Source organism: Sardina pilchardus, chromosome 21, assembly GCF_963854185.1.
Source record: "Sardina pilchardus chromosome 21, fSarPil1.1, whole genome shotgun sequence".
Lineage (NCBI taxonomy): Eukaryota > Metazoa > Chordata > Actinopteri > Clupeiformes > Clupeidae > Sardina > Sardina pilchardus.
This window is the reverse complement of record NC_085014.1, coordinates 12,451,747-12,470,612: the sequence shown is the minus strand read 5'-3', so window position 1 is coordinate 12,470,612 and position 18,866 is coordinate 12,451,747. Positions and strand designations below refer to the sequence as shown.

The 18,866-nt window shown below is 41.5% G+C and overlaps 3 protein-coding genes across 5 annotated transcripts in view; 2 read left to right on the top strand and 1 right to left on the bottom strand.

Moving 5' to 3' along the window:
- The first annotated feature begins 3,480 nt into the window (after window positions 1–3,480).
- Window positions 3,481–6,127, top strand: higd2a (HIG1 hypoxia inducible domain family, member 2A). The gene is made up of 2 exons (XM_062524115.1): window positions 3,481–3,682; window positions 5,709–6,127. Exons 1-2 carry the CDS (start codon window positions 3,496–3,498, stop codon window positions 5,873–5,875), a joined length of 354 nt encoding a protein of 117 aa, XP_062380099.1. The 5' UTR covers window positions 3,481–3,495; the 3' UTR covers window positions 5,876–6,127.
- Window positions 6,128–6,516: 389 nt separating this feature from the next.
- cltb (clathrin, light chain B) lies at window positions 6,517–12,824 on the bottom strand. 2 transcript variants are annotated; one of them, XM_062524113.1, is made up of 6 exons: window positions 12,541–12,824; window positions 11,410–11,456; window positions 11,066–11,183; window positions 9,896–10,007; window positions 9,148–9,168; window positions 6,517–7,693 (listed from the first exon to the last, which is right to left on the bottom strand). In XM_062524113.1, exons 1-6 carry the CDS (start codon window positions 12,770–12,772, stop codon window positions 7,516–7,518), a joined length of 708 nt encoding a protein of 235 aa, XP_062380097.1. In that variant the 5' UTR covers window positions 12,773–12,824; the 3' UTR covers window positions 6,517–7,515. The 2 variants fall into 2 exon arrangements, with proteins under 2 accessions (XP_062380097.1, XP_062380098.1); XM_062524114.1 differs by lacking the exon at window positions 9,148–9,168 and having other exon boundaries at window positions 12,541–12,821.
- A 1,459-nt stretch (window positions 12,825–14,283) lies between these two features.
- pdlim7 (PDZ and LIM domain 7) overlaps window positions 14,284–18,866 on the top strand; it is a 40,052-nt gene continuing 35,469 nt past the window's right edge. Inside the window, exons 1-2 of one of the 2 annotated variants that reach the window (XM_062524111.1) lie at window positions 14,284–14,406; window positions 17,440–17,538. In XM_062524111.1, the coding sequence (XP_062380095.1) occupies window positions 14,398–14,406; window positions 17,440–17,538 (108 nt within the window). In that variant the 5' untranslated portion in view covers window positions 14,284–14,397. Of the gene's footprint in view, window positions 14,407–16,097; window positions 16,244–17,439; window positions 17,539–18,866 lie in introns of those variants that run through there. The other variant, XM_062524112.1, reaches the window with a different exon arrangement.

Here is an 18,866-nt window from a genome sequence, read left to right as displayed (position 1 = left end):
GAGGGGGTGCACAAGCCGAAGCACCTGACACCTGAGGTAAATCGAAATGAAAAGAAAGAAAGACAGACACACAAACACACACACAAACACACACACACACACACACACACACACACACACACACACACACACACACACACACACACACACACACAATGTAACTCAATGTAACTCAATGTAACTCAATGTACGTATAACACTGAGAAAGATGTTTTACTTTTTAATTCATAATTAAGACTATTTTGCCTGACCAAATGAACCTGATACGCTGCCCTCCTAATGGGACAGTTAGGCACATAAAGTGAAAAAATATCACAAAGGTGGGTCTGATCAAATTTAGAATACGTAATAGAAGACGCGGTTTTTGGTCCCTGCAGGCCACACTGGTCATATAGAAATGACCGCCAAATATATCAATCATAAACATAAAAAATATACATTTTCAACAGGAACAATCAAGCTACAGTGTGACTATGTTAGTGCAGAAATAGACCTAATAGGGTGAGAGTTCAAGCAAAGTTAAGGGAAGGGGAAGAGGGATAGTCTAGATTGAGCATGCCCAATTGTTTGTAGTGCGGAGAAGGGACTCTCTGAAGAGTTAGGTCTTCAGGAGGTTATTAACTTTAGAGACAGATGCTGAGAGATGGGACCCAACCAGGATGGCTGACTGAGGGGCAAACATTCCTGATCCTGAGGGTCCCCAAAAGTGGGCAACCATCCAGCTACAGGCCAATTATGTTACATTCACCGCAGGCTGTCACTCAGAGGAGGTTTTTTGCCATCATTCCCGCATTATAATCATCACCCAATCAAAGTGGTCACTTCAATCAAGTTTGTGCATGAGTAATGACGTCAACCAATGGAGATCTTATATTATGAGTTGTCCGTTTTCCTTCTATGGCCTGTGCAAACGAGCCTGACTACGTCATCCTCACGATTCCTGCAGAAAAATGATGAAGGCGGGGCTAAAGTTCGGCTGCACCCATATGCAGACTACACTATTTCGATTTTGCCACCATTTGTGAATAACCTACAAGTGAAAACTCCTATATCTTTTAGTGCGATTTAGAAGTAGCCTACTTCTAGTGGTAAGATCAAATGCTTTGTGAATACGCGCCCTGAACATTATGTCCAAAGATCCAGGTGAATAAAGAAGCACGCTCGAACTGGGTGCTTAAACTTACTTGATACTAAATCATAAACATTGAACATAAATAAAGCAAGCACACGGCAGTTTCCTTTTACTTTTTTAATCGCCTCGAGGCGATTCAAAAAGTAAAAGGAAACTGCCGTGTGCTTGCTTTATTTATTTTCAAAGATCCAGGTGACAAATGTACGGGTTTGAGGAGGATTGAAATATACCATCAGAAATCATGGTTGTGTTTTATTCTACGTCGAGTGGACGTATAGACCTACATCAGGCTCTTCTTAATTCCTGCAGCCTATATTTTAATGTCGCTTATAGCTCAAGAAATTAAATATCTAGCCTCCTCCTATGCATTGCCTTATTAGTCCATGGGCCAGGACCTTAAAAATCACATATCGGTATCACCTGAGGTGGCAAAATCTACCAATGATTTTTTTGTAATCCTCCATGCCATCCTCCATTATTTGGTATGATAACCCTCTCTAAGCTTAGTTTTATTTTCCCTAGCTTTTATACCTGGACAAAGTAAATTATACGATGCAAGCCTACAGATATGGGTGCCTCAAAATCTGGAGGAAGGTGAGACATGTCTTAATCTATGTTATATCACATGTAGGCCTAGATGGCATAGGCGTGTAGACAATATACAGTTTAGATGAATTATAACTTTCCATGAATCACACAGGCTAAAATGTATCCGTCGTACACCTTTTCCACCTACATAATATAGGATTAGATAGAGGCAAAGGACTGAAAGTGGGTGGGTCAAATTCCAACTCTTGCTATATCACATCTAGAGAGTATGGGCTTGTAGAAAATGTATGTTGATAGCTGAATACACTTTACACATCTATTTTAGACCCATAACCAATTGCTTTCCATTGAAAATCAATGCATTTCAATATAATGCCAAATACATTATAGAACTAGGGTATAGTGATATGGAGGAAGTTGGGAGATTTTTATTTTTCACATTTTTATCACATAACATGGATTAAGACATATCCCATCATCCCATGCACACACTGTGTATACACAGTATAGCGTGTATTGTGAATTGTACTGGGTATGGGTATAAAAGCCAGTAAAAATACAACTAAGCTAGAAAATGTTATATTACCAAAACATATCATAGAGGATTAAGAAAATCATTGCTAGATTTTGCCACCTTTGGTGAGACAAACTTCTGCTCTGGCCCATGGACTCCAGTAGGCCTATTCAGCCCTACAAAGCAAAGGCAGTAACTATGCAGATTTCAAACTGAAAAAAAAAAATAATAAAAAAATTCATTTTCGACCTAAAACGCATTTACAACCATTTACAAAGTGACTCACTTTGTCCTACAGTCATCATATAGGCTACCCTGAAAACATTACAGAAAATAAAGCGGTCAATTGGCAACTCGGAATCAAAAACAGAAACAAAGAATAATTAACAAAACACATTCAAGCTCTCCTCTCAACAGCAACTACTTACCCATAAGTAAAAGCGCGAGAATAGAAAACAAATGCATTTTCACTGGAAAAGCAACATGTAGCCTAATTTAATTTGCCAAAGAGTAACACATCAGCTGCAATAGTGGTAGGCTGTAAATCATCCCAGACTCCCGTTTACTGTAAACGCGTATCATATCTACAGGCACAGGGCGGGACTTTTCTTGGCCGTAGGGATATGACAACAGTGTAAAACCATCCCAGACTCCCATTTACTGTAAACGCATTTTCTATAGCCTATGCGCTTATAGGCTATTACCTAAATAGCCTATACTTTCCATACTAGCCTAGGCCTATGGTCTACGTTACAGATAATGTATGAACAGCCTCTTTAAAATCCATTATCATAGAATATTTAGGATTATCTGAAATTTTGTTTGTATAGGCTTACAATTTAGGCTATTTCTGGATCACAGTTGTGAAAATGCTGATTTTTCTTCTCACGGCTGTTGGCAGTATTTTGATTCATTCAAGTCTTGGTGCAACAAAGTAGCTATGGAAGTGGGACATCACATTTAGAGAGTCTTTTTAATTTTCCCTTCATGGCCACTGACAAAAATGTAGCCTATCAGTCAAGTAAGCCTACACTTGGTTTGCCTTGAATATGCAAAACAAGGGTAGTAGCCTACAGCTGCCTATAAGGGACTAGCCTAATTCCATAGCCTAAACTGTATAACTTCAACATGCTTATAGTTATATGCTATAACCAGAGACGCTTATTTTGCTATAACTTGTTTGCAAACTGCATGCGGTAAGGCGGAACTAATGTTAAAAGAACCTGTATCACCCGGTAGATGTCTATATATATGTCCACTGCGTTTTAGGGGCGGGTGCAGTCATCACATAACTACAAACATGGCAGCTTCACATACTGCTGTTCCCCAAGATCAAGCTCCAAAAGCAGCACCCCAAGGACCGATTGAATTTGATATCTCGAAACCCCCTATCATTGAAGGCTTCAGTCCTTTACCACGACACAGAGAAGAGGGATTCCAGGAAAAATTGCTCAGGAAGACCAAGGAAAACCCCTTTGTCCCTCTGGGTAAGTTACATAAAGCTAACACAACTAGCATTCGCTAACAACTGCATTACACAACATAGCTTTATGCAATAGTTCTTTTGAATTATAACTTTACATTCACAATGATATAAGAAAAACTTACAAGGTAGTTATTGGCAGCTAGCACGTGATTTTCTCAAACAAGATACAGGAGCTGAAGTGCAAGTGACTGGGAAAATAGGCTACTTTCACAGTGGTTATGCTATCATCAGTTGTGAGATATTTGCCATCAATGCCAAACCGTTAGCCTAATTGTTGACCTCGTACTTAAATAGCTTCCTTGTTGCCTTGATCGTGTAAAGCATAAGTCAACCTCTGGCAAAGTTAAGTGCATCTATCATTGATCTACAAAACCCATGGTCAATGATACTCCTCATATTGCCTTTTGGTACATGACGTTCTTGTAACGCTATAAGCAAAATGATGCAGACTTTTGCAGAACAACGGTCATGATCAATCGGCACTTGTCCTCAACTTTTGGTACAGTTAAGTGTACCTATCGTTGATCTTTCAAATCAACGGTTACTGAAAAACCACGCCTTTTAATGTGAAGTCAAAATGCATATGCTCTAGAAGATTGAACATCTAATCTGTCTGGGAAATAGTACCTCAGGAGACGAGGCTGTGTTGGTACATTACGTTCTTTTAACGCTAAGCCAAATTATGCACAGACTTTTGCAGAACAACGGTCATGATCAATCGGTTATTTGTTAATCAACCTCTGGCAAAGTTAAGTGCATCTATCATTGATTTACAAAATCAACGGTACGTCAACCCATGGTCAATGATGCCCCTCTTGTTGCTTTTTGGTAGGCCTACATGACATTTTAAGCAAAAGAAAAGAAAAGAATGGAATAGAATAGAATAGAATAGATACTTTTTTGATCCCGTGAGGGAAAGCCGTTTCTCTGCATTTAACCCAATTGAACCGAATGAGTGAACACAGACAGCACACACGCAGTGAGGTGAATCACACAGATTAACCCAGAGCAGTGAGCTGCCTGCCCAATCAGCGGCGCTCGGGGAGCAGTGAGGGTGCCCTGCTGAAGGGCACTTCAGCCGTGGTGGACTGGTCGGGGATCGAACCGGCACCCTCTGGTTACAAGATCGAAGCCCTAACCAGTACACCACGGCTGCCCCACGGTTGATGCAGACCTTTGCAGAACAAGCGCCATGATCAGTCGGCATTTGTCCTCAACCTATGGTACAGTTAAGTGCATCTATCGTTGATGATCTATCAAATCAACGGTTACTGTAACACCACGCCTTTCAATGTGAAGTCAAAATGCACATGCATATAGATTGAACATCTTATCTGTCTGGGAAATGTGAGGGTGGTAGCTCAGGAGACTAGGCTGTGCAAATCTTGCCTGATCTGCCGGCGATTTGGATTTCGCCCTGCAGCTCAGGCTGGAAACCTGCACATCTATCTCTCTTGCTTCCTGTCCACATCTTCTGGGTCCAATAACAAACTAGTTTATTCAAAAGGCGCATCGGATTGTTGGTCTGATCGATTATCCAAGAGCGTACAGTCATTTGAACTATGCCCATTGATCACGCCTCTTGTGCAGTAGAAATAAAGTGCAGACTCCCCAGATTTATGCTCAATCTTAAAAGATTAAGCTTAGTATGGTGATCAGCAGACTGTACTTAAGGTCTGATTTAAAATGTCTATGGCTTTAATAATAAAATAAAAACATTAGCCTACATGTTAAATGTATCGAGACGCACAGACAGCACCTTACAAGGAATTGTATACTTTTGTCTGTGCCCTCTGATCATCATCAATATTGTAGTTAGGGGTTTTTGTCTTTGGACCGCAAAAGTAGTCTTAACTGGAACGGGGTCTCACCCATGCAGGTCAAATCAATGAAATGGTCTTACATAAAGCTCTCTGAATATGCACTGATTAGGCTGTCCCTTCTTGTGGACCAAATGTGACTGGTCAACAATATTTAAAATATGGAAAAACATCCGTTACAACCCTTATTGATTTCTCTTCCCACAGGCTGCCTAGGAACAGCTGGTGCGCTTATATATGGTCTACGTGCATTCAAAACGGGCAAGACCCGGCAGTCCCAACTGTCTATGAGGGCGCGTATCTTTGCCCAAGGATTCACAGTGGTTGCTATCATTGTTGGAGTTGCAACTACAACATTCAAGCCAAAACAATGAACGGACACCCCAGTTGTTGTTTTCCTAAACCAGGACCATTGGATGAACTGGATTGGGAAGCAAAATCATGTTTTAATTTTTTTCCCTGTCATCCATCTAATTGCCTTAAAGGCCATATATGGCAATTGTGCCACTAAAGCGGCAGGTGGCACAGCTGCCATACACTATGTATTTAATAACAGCTTTTAGTGGTGTTTCATACCACAGTGCAATAATTAAAGCATTGGCAAGGTGCTTGTCATTCTGATACAGGCTAGCCGTCTGATTTCAATGGGAAAGTGATTGTGCTTCTGTGCTGTCTTCAGTGTCTTGAATGTACATCAAAATGTTTGGTTAAGTGTACACAACAAGGTAGAAGGGAAGGAGGGTCACTCTAAAAATGTCACTGTTCTTTTTTTGTGTCATAAGTTTGAAATTTGAACATTGATACAGATACTACTTACTGTAGGCACAGTTGTAAGTTAAGTAGTTTTAACCACAGGATGATTGTCTATATGCATACTGTATTACATTTTCTCATGTTCACTTGTTTTTGTGTAGTAGTTTAGCCAGTGCTCTGCATCTTATTCACAACAATGAATTAAGGGACTGTGTTGCAAAAAATTATATTAGTTAGTAATTTGTGAGACATGACACACCACTTATTACCTTGACCAATGTTTTATTGAAGAACTTCTGTTTTGAAGAAATCAAGTCCTGTAACATTCTTTCAACTGCATCGGAATGCAAACCTTACATGGGAAAAACAATGCACATTACATGGCTCTATCCCGATATAAAACAAACCAGGAAGAACAGTAGCCAATATAAGAGAACTATAGATGTGATAAAGGCCTCATTTAGACATTCCCTGTGGTGCTGTCATGCAAGTTTATGCAAGTCTTTGGCAGTCAATGAACAGAAAAAAACTTGTGCAAACCACATTTTGTTAGAGTATTTGACTCAAGTGAAGTTCCAGAAGGCCTCAGTATAGTGTCCTGGTATATGATCAGTGCTACTGTTGATGTGGAGTGATCTAAGCTGTAATAAATGTGAAGGCTGCTTCATAACCGACAAACCAACAGGTGGTGTATCACCTGGTAAAAAAAACTGAACAGTGAAACAATATGACCTATACAATGCAACAGGTGTATAGTTGACCTGATTCTGATTAAAAGTAAAAATGTTTGGATGACCTTTGTGGAGGTGCTGCATGTTAAGGTTATACCTTTGATCTGTACCTACTGTAATGGATCTACAGATTAATACCAGCAATGCTAGTGGGAAAATGGCAAATCTTCCATAACAAGCACATAAAAACTGTTGTGTCTAAGACCTATGTAAAATAGACTTAGGATTGATTATATCTATTAAGAGTATGCCTCAGGTAAGAACTTCAAGGCAACTACATGATTACAAATAGGCATACCTTCAGATGGGGGGGGGGGGAGGCATCTTCTTCATAAGGCAGAGAGGTTGTAGTACAATATTAGCGGAGTGGACGTTAAAAAAAAAAAAAAAAAAAAAACCCAATATACTCAACAATGTGCTTTTAAAAAATAAATTGTAATTAGCATTCCCACCGAGTCTTAAAATAAAGTGCAACAAAGCAGAGGCAAAGGACACGAAAACGAATCCAAACAAACCAAAAAAAAAAAGCTCTAAGCCTTGCGCACCAAAGGTGTCTGTTTCAGGGATATAAGGACCGAACGCATGCGGGACACGTCCTTGGATTGCTTGTTGGTTTTGGGGTTGAAGTCGCAGAGTCGCGCCACCTTCTCCCACTCTGTGCCCGGGCTGTCTTCGCCACACTCCTTCAGGAAGGCATCTTCAGAAGATCTGGAGAGAGAGGCAGAGGTTCTTTGAGCGTGGTAAAGGTGATCAGTTCACACACAGCCACAGATAATATAAGCCATGCCCATGACTGTTGAGGGTGATTTGATGCAATTTTGCTCATTTACAGAGTTGGAGTGGGATTTAATTAGGACAAATTGTTGATCATTTTGCTATAAAATTCCCAGAAAATGCATAATTAGAAAAAGTCTAAATATCTGAATCATACAAACATGTCGAGCAATACCAGGCTCATAAATTAACTTTCCATGATGGCCTAAAATACATATTTAAAGCCTTAAATGCATAATTTCAGCGACAGGGAAATGTGATTGCATGTGTACAAAACAGCATATCAACATGCATATTCATGAGAAGGAAAAGCCGAAACACTACAAGGGGAGGGGAGGGGAGGGGGGCTGTTGAGATTTCCTAGACATACACAAAGCCTATCACATCACAGTTGGGCTGGTTGTAGAAAGCCTTATCAGTGATCCTTGTACGCAGGTAGCCATGAAAGCAGGGAGGAAAGAGAGGGACAGAGGGCAAAGTCATTATTTCCACACCAGCAAAGCACAACCCATTACAGCATTTAGGCCCAAAAAAGATGCAAACTATGAGAGCACAGAGAAGACTGAGTATAAGACGTGTGACAGAGTCAAAGGACTGAGTCTTTTTGGAAGAGTATGTAGAATATTTTTCATATCTTGTAAACAGATTCTAACAGGGAGGCTACACTGGGCATGTAACTGAAGTGTTCCGGTCGTGTGATGTCTGTTGCAACAATCAGCTTCAACTGTCACCAGACGAGATACCGGCATTGGTGTAAAAGATGCTTCAAGATTCCACTCATTAGGTGCCTCTCATTTAGTCTTTTATACATCCTCCCTTCCTTCCTCGGTCCTCGTCCTCACTGATCTACATAAAGAATGATGGGGCAGTAGCAAAGGGATAGTCTATCCAGAGTTAGTTATAGATCAGATGTGGGAATGAGCCTCGAGGATCGAGGAGAGAAGTTGAGAGGCACACACTGTGTTCCCCTTAGCTTAACTGAACTCAATGGGTTTGTTTGGAGGGAGAATACAGTACATACAGAAGTCCCTTGTATTTGGGCAAAAATCATTTGATAAATATAATTAGATGATAAAATTCACACCAGGAGACTGGTGGAATATAGTGCATAACACAATCCATTTACTGCCTTTTCTTAGCAGACAATAGTGTAATGCAGTGCACTGTATATAATCAGACTGCACTTACTGTGTGTTGTCATATGAATGAATGTTAAAAATGACAAACATCAGAGGACTACAACTATATTCTAGATGTTATACGTGTGCTAGCAGAGTCATTCTCTTGTGAGAATGTGTTACTGATTATTGTTTTACATTGGTGCTTAATTCAGTCTTCTCTGAGAGTATAAAAATAGCAAAATCCCAATCCATAATGCAAAATGATACCGTTCTACACTTGGACAAAGTCTGTAGGAAAGTATGAAAGAAGGCTGATATTAGTATCTCGAAGTAATACCCAAAACAGCAAAGTTTACAGACGTACAGGCTTATAAATAAGCAAGGTCAAGGACGATGACCCATCAAAAGTGTGAATAAGTTTAAAGACCTATTTTATAGGTTGCAGGTTTAAAGGCATAGGGCTCTTCTCATTTGTCATTTTTATATATCCTCCCTTCCTTCCTTGGTCCTCCGACTCGTTCCCACTGATCTATATAAAGAATGATTGGGCGGCCACAATGGGATAGTCTATCCAGGGTTCTTTATAGATCACTGGGAACGAGCCGGAGGACCGAGGAGGGGAAAGAGGTTGAGAAGGGGCAATAGTCCTTTATGCTGGGGGAAAACTGATGCTGGTACAGCCCTCCTGTTGCTGATTGGGTGGAGTAGGGTCAGGGAGGCACTCTCTTTTGTCATTACAGACCAAAGACTGTGCACAACAGCAGTATTCTCAAGCACACCACCTGACTGCTACAGGAACATGAGGAGCTTTTCGATAAAAAAAGGTGGCAATGGAGTGATGAAACATGATGATAAACATCAGCCATTGCCATCGTTAAATGTCAATAGCTGATGTGAACAACAAGGCCGATGTTGGCCGATACATCGGTGCATCCTACTTAATTTGGTACCGAAAGCAATACTCATGGTGAACTTGGCAACAATATCTTCAACCAAAAAGTCAGCTTCTCTGTACCTGTTGTTGGCTTTGTTCTTCTCCAGCTGTTCACTTTGATGGTGATGCCAGTCTTCAAGCTCCTTCCTGGCCTTCTCTTTCCATTCAGCCTCTGCAGCTTTGGAGGCAGCATCTGAACACGATCAAATAAACGAGCAAGGTCAGACATGAAGGACATGTTCAAATCAGGACAAGGCAGGAAAACTGTGTAGACGACAGATACAAGTGATCAGGTGAGATCACAAGACAATAGCCGCTTTCAAACGGTCAGGCCAAAGCCGAGCTAGCCAGGCCGCGCTACTAGCCCGTGAATTCTGGTCCAACAAAAACGTTGAGTTTAGAGATAGCGGTTACGTCAATAAAGCAGGTTTGGTAAGGCTACAGTTGTCATTATAGGTAGGCTGTTGCATTCTTTCACACAAATACACAGGGATTTGTGAGCGGTAACCTACAGTATGGGAAACCAGGTACCGCCAGGTATGCTATTGGTTTTGCAGGTGCAAACAAACGCATCACCATGGGAATCACAAAGGAAATCCTTTCCTTTGTCACATTTTTTTTTTTTTTAAAGCCTATCCACGTATGGTCATGTAAGCAGAGTTCAATGCAGCGCGAAACATCACAGCCGAGTTCAATGCCTTTGGAAACACACAATTAAAATAGAGATTTCACAGCGTGAACCGATGTGAATGTGAAATCTCTACCAGTTCCTATGCGATTTCCATGGTTACGCGTTTGTTTGCACCTCCAAAAATATGGCGTACCTGGCCTGTGACATACGTTTGTGTGAAAGAACACCTTAGTAGTATTTGTGCATGTTGCATGTCCATTTATCTAGAACCATAGGCCCACTTGAAAACATTACAAATGTGCGTACGCCACACATAAAATTGGTGTGGAGGACCGCACACTCACGTTCAAGTCAGTCCTCGTACATCCGAACGTGAGCGTGAGAGATGGTGTACGCAAGCTTTGTACATGAGGCCCCAGGTGAGATCATGAGACGATAAAGCAGGTTTTGTAACATAGCAATGACAGACACCCACCAAACTCCTGCTGAACTTTTGTTACCCACCAAACTCCTGCTGAACTTTTGTTACCCCCCCCCCCCTCTCTTCTTAACTTGAATTGAATATGTTCATGCAATATAGGACTGGAAGTGGAAGGGAAAAAATGGAGCTAGCAGATCACCTAAATCTTCCAGTCGAGCTTTCTGTTCCTCCCTCCACTTGCGCAAACTTTCAGGTTCTTGCCGCAACTGGTCAACCTGGGCGATGGCAGCATAGCTGTCTGATGTCCCATTTGAATCCTTGAAAGATTGTAACAGGACAAGTATGCCATTTAATATTACAGGCCAACATGTCACATTAACAAAAACACAGACAATGCATTTCAAAATATTATGCAAACACAGACTCTAGAAAAGAGGACAATTTTTACATTCATTCAGGTCACTGGTGAATCAGATTTTTTCTTTTCAAATTGATCATTTAAACATTACAATTGATCATCAGATTAATCAATGTTATTCTCACCTGAAACATGTCTCCGTTTACTGCAGCTGGTGCATCATCAAAGGCATCTGTTTAAGAAATAAAACGCTAAACTGTCACTCTGTGTTGTACTGGTCAAGACAAAGATATGACTGGCCGAGTTCACTTCCTCCTCCCGTAGTAAAACAAGAATCACCGGAATTTTGCAGAACCTGTTTTTCCAAGAAAGACATAGATACAATGACCAGCGCTCTTCGTTCCTGTGAGTCTTGTGTCTAGTCATATCTATTCAACATACATGTGGTTTATTAAGCGTTTCTTATGCGTTATGGTTTGTAATATTATAGTATTTATAAACTGTCATTAAACTATTGATTGAATTGACATTGTTGTTTATTATTGCTATTCTCTTTAATGTAGTACTACCGACTTCTAAGTTGTTTAGTATTAAATTCAACTATTGTATTGTTGTTATTTGTATGACGCTTCGGACAAAGCGTCTGCTAAATACCATAATCATAATCATTCATCATCATCATGAGCATATCATATGCTGTGTGACATCAATAGGGTTGTTTTCCAAATTAACTCTGAGGGATCAAAGGCGACCAATTTAACTTTCCATGCATCAAACACCCCAAATGTAATGGTGATGAGATTTATGATCAAAAAGGCCAGTGCAAGCTAGCTACTTGGTACCAGCTTGTTACACCCATGACGTTTAACAGAAACCGGTTGCACCTGCCTTTTGTGTGTGGTGTGGTTTGTTAGTTTACTGACGTCATCACTTTAGTTAAACTAGCTAAATCATCAAGTCAAAACGAAGATTATTGCATGGTGGTATAATGACATGGTTGAACACGTCCGCTTGGGCCAGATCATACAAAATCAAGTAAGGAAGGCACAATACCTTCGTGACAAATGTTACGTGCGGTGCCTGGGAGCCAAGGAACCTGACCATCATACCGTTAGCAACATAGCGTTAGCACAAAGTAAGATAACCTTTAAAAGTATCAGGAAAGTTTCCACTAACAACAGTGAAAGGTCACTTTTCGTATTGTAACCTCCGCTATGTAGACTAACGCTACACATAAGTAGATACTTTTTACAAACTCTAAGTTAGCGACCAGGGTTGCTAGCAGATGAGCTAACCCTATTGCTAGCTACACCCACCATAATCATCATGTACTTCAGGGGCAGACTGTTCCTCTTGCTGCGGTTGTTCTTCTTCGGCCTCTTCCAACTCTCCGAATCCTTCGCCAAACCCTTCACCACCGAACCCTTCACCATCATTCTCAATCACAGCAATTTCACTTTCCTGCTGAGCCAGAAACGCTGCAGCAGGGTCTTCTTCAACGGGATGGACACCGTTGTCGGGAGATGAGAGCCCAAAGTCGTCAGCCATTTTTAGATGTTCAAGCTAGCTACTGTAACGTGTAGGGCCTACGTGGAAATCAAAACTCAGCTGTTGGAACTTTCAGTTCCGCATAGGTGTTGGTCCAGCAGCAGCTGCGCTGATCCTCCCTAAAAAATGAATCATCCAGATTCTCAAAAAAAAAAAAAAAAAACCCTTTTCAAATCAAACAATTGTTTGCGTAAGTATTACTTTAGTTACTAGACAGTTGAATGCTAAAACTTCATAATCAAACCACTAAAATAGTGAACCCATTGTAATTTCTATGACTAGCGTATGTCTCCATCTACTGGCGGATTTCGAAGTTGACTGCAATTTATTAAAAGTGAAGAGAGCCAGAGGAACCAGAGCTCGTCTAGGCTATATCTAAACAAATATCAGTCTGTGAACAAAAAAATAGGATATTCACTATCTGAGAGACGTATTTGTTATTCTTATTCTTATTCGTATTTTTCCTCTTCTTCGTCGTCTTCGTCTTATCATTGTATTGCATTACAGATTGGAAGCAAGTCAACAGATGTGGTGTTTTGTAGAACTGATTATTTCACGATTTTATTCATTCCTCCAATACATGGTTATTGAATAGCACCCAAAACTTAGCCAAGAAATCTAGACGCCCCTAGCGGCAGCATGTGGGTCTGGCTGGTCAGGCTACCCAAGACCTATTCAAATAATTTAGTTTTCTTTAGTGGGATAGGCCTACCTCAGATAAATGAGAGTGTAAGCATACACATGTAGGTGTGTGTGTGTGTGTGTGTGTGTGTGTGTGTGTGTGTGTGTGTGTGTGTGTGTGTGTGTGTGAGAGAGTGTCAGTGTTGAATAAGCCAGCAAATCAAATGGTTGTCATTTCCTTAATCACATTCAAAAGTTTAATTTAGGCCTACACCTTATCAAAATGTCAAGTTGTGTCAGTGGTGCTTGTTTGTTATTATATGTTAGCCTGCATCGAGTTTGCTGTGGAGAAGAACACAATGCTATCCTTTCCCAAACCTAAACCAGGAGTAGGCTATAACGGAAGGAGTAGCCCCTAGGCCAATATATCTGAGGCATTCAGAGAGCAGTCAACTTATTGGTGATGTAGGCCAGTGTTTGTTGTGGTACTCGGGGAGTCTCCAAGATGTTTTATTTGATAAATAATCACTTAAAATGATATAAAAACACATCTAATGAATTTTTTTTTTTTTTTTTTTAAAAATCAACTAGTTTTTATCTTTCTTGAAAAGAACTAAACAAAACAATGCAAAACAGTATTTACAATGTAAAATACATTATTGGCCTATGCTACTGTATTTAAATGCTGGTCATAATGGTGGTACTTGGAGAGTATTGTTCTCTGAGGTGGTACTCATTGTGAAAAGTTTGAGAACCACTGAGCTATATGAAAAGTTGCATTACACGATGAAGTCTCCCTCAAATCGAAGAATAGTCTGCTCGGAATTCCGGTTACACGTGACTCTGACGTCCGAGCCGAGCCATACTAAATGAAAATCCGAGCAAGCTCCACTGTTGCTATTAACAGAGGGGTGGCTAGAACCCTGACGTCCGTCTCAAGGAAGTCTGAAGTTACAGTGTGGCTTGTTAATTGATTCTTTGTAACCGGGATAAAGCGATCAGGAATGAGTGAGGTAGGTAAAACAGACTTTTTTGCACTTTCATCCATCGAAACTAAACGCTTTCTTTGATAGTTGAAAAAGTGTAATGTCTCAATGAAAACGTCATTGCTCAAGTAATCTTTAAACTATGCTCCTTACCGTTACAGCTTAGGCTATATTTTATTCTTTCAGTCGAATGAAGTTTATTGGTTTTCAATCGCAAAGGCGTAGCCTAGTCTGTGTTAAGCGGCTTGAGTAGGTTAGTAGGCTACCACTCTATTCTTTTCATTTTGCCTTCGTGAAAAGTAATTCCTTGAACTCCACTGAGCCTTGAGACGGCAGCCTGGAAGTAGGCTAGTCTATCCTGCGGTCCGGCATCTGGAGCGAAGGCATGTTGTTCCGGGGTCCAGTTCATATGCAGTTTCTGGTCGTGTATCCCAGAAAGACTGTATTGAAGGATCGCCTGGAGTAGTTAGATTTGCTCAAAGTGTTATTTTTCTGTCATAAAATATGTCAACCCCAAGAAGAACATTTTGGCTATTATTAGTTGGTCCACCCATCTTTCAGAATTCTCAGGTGAAGAGCCCCCCCCCTCTCCACACACACCGACAGACCAAAGTTTATGCATTCCATTAAAGTTGTACTCCAACCATAACTGAAGGCGTATACCCTCATTCAATTAGGTTAGTAGGCCTATTAGTGCAATTTTAAGTGTGACACACAGTCAGTTTTACACAAAGCTTATAGTCTAAGGTAGGCCTGGCTACTGAAATATTAATGATCTGCATGTAAACACTTAATAATGCATTGCAACGTTGTGCAAAGTATTATTACAAGGATACAAGGATGTTTATTTGTCACGTGCATATGGTTACTAAGAATGCAGTGAAATTGTCAGTTCCTAGATGTACAGTAGGCTATGTCCCACAAAAGCACATAGCCTATACCCACAATTAGCTGAAGCTTACATTGAGTACTGGATGATCATTATTGACTGGCATCTATCTGAACCTTGCCATTCTCCCATTTCCTGAGTGAGGAACCAATATCAGGTAACAGTGTCCCTTGGATTAACATGGTGGCACAGTGCAAGTGGAGGTTATTATGAATCCAGAGTTCAACTTGTTCTCTTGAGGACAAAGTATGTTGGCTGATGCATTCTCTGTAGTGGGCTTGAGTAGGATAAGAGTTTCAGAGTCCCCCTAAATCCCTTTTAAGCAGAGTGGTCAGAGAAAACATGGAGTTGGCACAGGGACCCTGGTTCTTACGAATGGAGAGTCTGACTGCCAGTGTCTTGTTTTATGACGGTGAAAATCTCTAACTACATGTCACAATTCCAACAGACCTGGTTTAGTTTCCGTGGCTAAATGAAATGCACATTGTTCTCTGCCTGGAAAATGTTGACTCGCTTGGCCTCTCTCATTTGTATAATTCATTTCCCTTGTTGTGAGTATTTGTTGGTTTTCGGGCAGTAGTTGGAGCTAGAGAGAGGCTATGGAGTATAGGCACTGTTTTTCTTCTTCTCTCTCTCTCTCTCTCTCTCTCTCTCTGGCTCCTTTGCTCCCCCTCTCTGACTCATGTGGGTGTTGGGCTGAAATAGTTTGGTGTAGTTTTACATTCCTTATATAGCCTGTGGAGTGCAGGGAGACGTTGAGCGCACCCGTGTCATAGGGAGGGGTAGGGGATGGGTGTGGGTTGTGGAGTGTGTGTGTGTGTGTGTGTGTGTGTGTGTGTGTGTGTGTGGATGAGGGGGTGGAGGGGGTTGAGTGGAGTTTTGGCAGGAGTGAGAAAGTCAGAATCCCTCACCACACTAGCTTTCCACTTGGGTGTATACTGAGGTTTGGGTTACAAGCTTGGCCCGCGGGACAAGGTAGGATACGTTCGCTTCTCCTCTCACTGTCAGCGCAGGTGTTGCGATTAACTTTGCTCGGGATATTCAGTGATCAGTGAGAGCTGCATCTTAGCTTTCGGTTCTGAATTCGTGCCTGTAAGTTGGACAGTGTGTGCCATGCGTAATGGTCTGGGGTCTCGGGTTGTCCTTGGCTCTTTATAAATGGCACTTGTTCCCCTGGCTGGCTTGCCACCATGTAGGAATTGTAATACATGAGCAGAAAGGTGAAAAAAGGAGGCACACATGCAGTCATGTGTGCCTCCCAGTACCAGTGTTGTGTCAAATGTGGAGATCTGTTTTATTTGCTGTTATGTTTTATTTATTATAAAATATTTTTGATACGGGCTAAAAAAAGATTAAGTGCTTCTTATAAACACCTGTTGTGCTCTACTTACTATTACTGTGTGCTTTACTTAGACGTGTTTTTTTATGATCTGTTATACTGTAGGATAGCAGAGACTTGTAACTACCACTGCGTAACAGCAACAGTTAATTTTAACAGTTGTCAAGTTCTCTTCTAACAGTTTATCATAATGGTTTAGTCACAAAGAAGAACTTGTCAGGTTGTCAGTAATTGTGCTTTTGTAGTAAAATGCCCCCTATGACACTGAGAACTGGTATTTTCAATGCTGAATGTTTCAGTGACAGGTTACATTGGCTTCAAACAGTTGCACACTGAATGCTGGCACAAAGGTTGGGAAGAGACATGCATTGTTCGGATGTCAGTTTCGCAGAACACATTTCATTTCTCTTTCGAGTGACTTTAGTCAGGCCTGTACTATTTTAAATCTTCTGCTTTAATACCGTTTCCTTCAAGAATCACTCTATTTACTGTTTGTCAACCTTGACATAAATGCTGATGCATATTGCTTATATTTTGCACTGTAGGGTAGTGGAACCCTTACTCTGTTATTCGAGTATAATTTCTATTGTGCTGTTGCAGAATCCAAATGGACCAATTGTGTGTGTGATTTGTATAGTTTTGGTTTCTGAGGAGGAACTGTTTGGGTTGGAGAGGACCATCAGTATGTGATATTATGAGGTGCAATATGCCTCCGTTCTAGACGGGCTGTGTGGTCCTTGAAATGAGAAAAGCAAAGACATGCTTCTTAACAGCCCTGTTCTTTCTCCTTCTCTCCTCTCCCCTATACCCCCTCCCCTCCTATCGTGTGCAGGACATGAGCATGTATTGTGTCACCCTCAATGGACCGGCTCCCTGGGGATTCAGACTCCAGGGGGGCAAGGACTTCAACATGCCCCTAACTGTGTCAAGGGTAAGACAAATGCTTTATGGATGAACATTTGTGAATGAGCTTGTGGGAGTCTTGTGTGGGTGTGTTTGTGTGTGGGTGTGTTTGTGTGTGCGTGTGTGTGTTTGTGTGTGTGTGTGTGTGTGTGTGTGTGTGTGTGTGTGTGTGTGTGTGTGTGTGTGTGTGTGTGTGTGTGTGTGTGTGTGTGTGTGTGTGTGTGTGTGTGTGTGTGTGTGTGTGTGTGTGTGTGTGTGTGTGTGTGTGTGTGTGTGTGTGTGTGTGTGTGTGTGTGTGTGTGTGTGTGTGTGTGTGTATGGGTGTGTGAGCGCAAGAGAAAGTTAAAGAAAGTGGGAGAGTGCACATGTGAGTTAACACATGTGTAAAGGCTTAGATAGAGACACAGTACCTTGGTACAAAGTTTACATCTTATCATCTATTTGTGTATACACGTGTCTGTGTGTGTGGAACCAAAGAGTTTGGAGTGGGTGGGTGGGTGGGTGGGGGGGCTGGCAGCTGGGGCTGAAGGAGTCATGTTGGTGTACAGAGGATGGATATAGACTGAGATGCAGGACATACGTATATCACTTGGGCAGCTATGCAAGCTGAGCAGGACAGGAGGCGCTCTAGAGAGGGCTGCGTAGGTTGGTGGCGGGGAGGGATGGTGGTCAGCTTTCATTAATAAGCTCTCTCCAAGGATAAAACAAATGCCTATCACTGCAGAGTTTAATTGAGCAACGAGGATTTTTAAAGGTTTTACAAGAGCTCCCTGTGGAGTCGAACGAGAGACGGGACCCTTCAAAGCCAAAAAGCCTCTAAAGACAACATAATCAGGTTAACGAGATCCATATGCTCACATTCACAGCAGTCGGTTTCAACACTCTGCATTCCTACTGCAGGATGTCACTGCTCTGCATCAAAACTTATAGCCCGAGTCTCTCCGAAGCACTTCCCGTTCGTTCTTCTGTCTCCTCACAAGGACATGTTGTGGTTTCTTTTGGCTCTGCGAGTCTTCTCGCTCACTCGACCCCCTCGTTTTGGTCATTAGATGGTTGTGAAATGGATGCCTTGATACTCGTTATTGGGCAGAATGGTTCACAGGATGAAATTTCCAGCCCTTATATGTGCCGCTTTGCTTTTTTGTATACACTCCCAGGCTCGACTCTGGCAGACGGTGAGCATTCTGTGCTGGCATTCTCGTGAACACCTAACCTTTCACTGCGGGGGTGCTAGCAAGTTTTAACAAGACAAATGGATATTTGTTTTTTTGGGTCCTAGCATGTCTCAGGCTTGTCAACTCCACATTTCAGTCATGGTGTAACGGGTAGAGCCAGATCCTCTCTGCTTTGCCAGAC

Bases quoted from the DNA above. Each gene is read 5' to 3' on its own strand.
- cltb (XM_062524113.1), bottom strand. From the start codon at position 12,772: ATGGCTGACGACTTTGGGCTCTCATCTCCCGACAACGGTGTCCATCCC. The intron at 11,457-12,540 runs GTGGGTGTAGCT...TTTCTTAAACAG, and splicing joins TGAAGTACATGATGATTATG to ATGCCTTTGATGATGCACCA. The intron at 11,184-11,409 runs GTGAGAATAACA...CAATCTTTCAAG, and splicing joins TAAACGGAGACATGTTTCAG to GATTCAAATGGGACATCAGA.
- higd2a (XM_062524115.1), top strand. From the start codon at position 3,496: ATGGCAGCTTCACATACTGCTGTTCCCCAAGATCAAGCTCCAAAAGCA. The intron at 3,683-5,708 runs GTAAGTTACATA...CTCTTCCCACAG, and splicing joins AAACCCCTTTGTCCCTCTGG to GCTGCCTAGGAACAGCTGGT.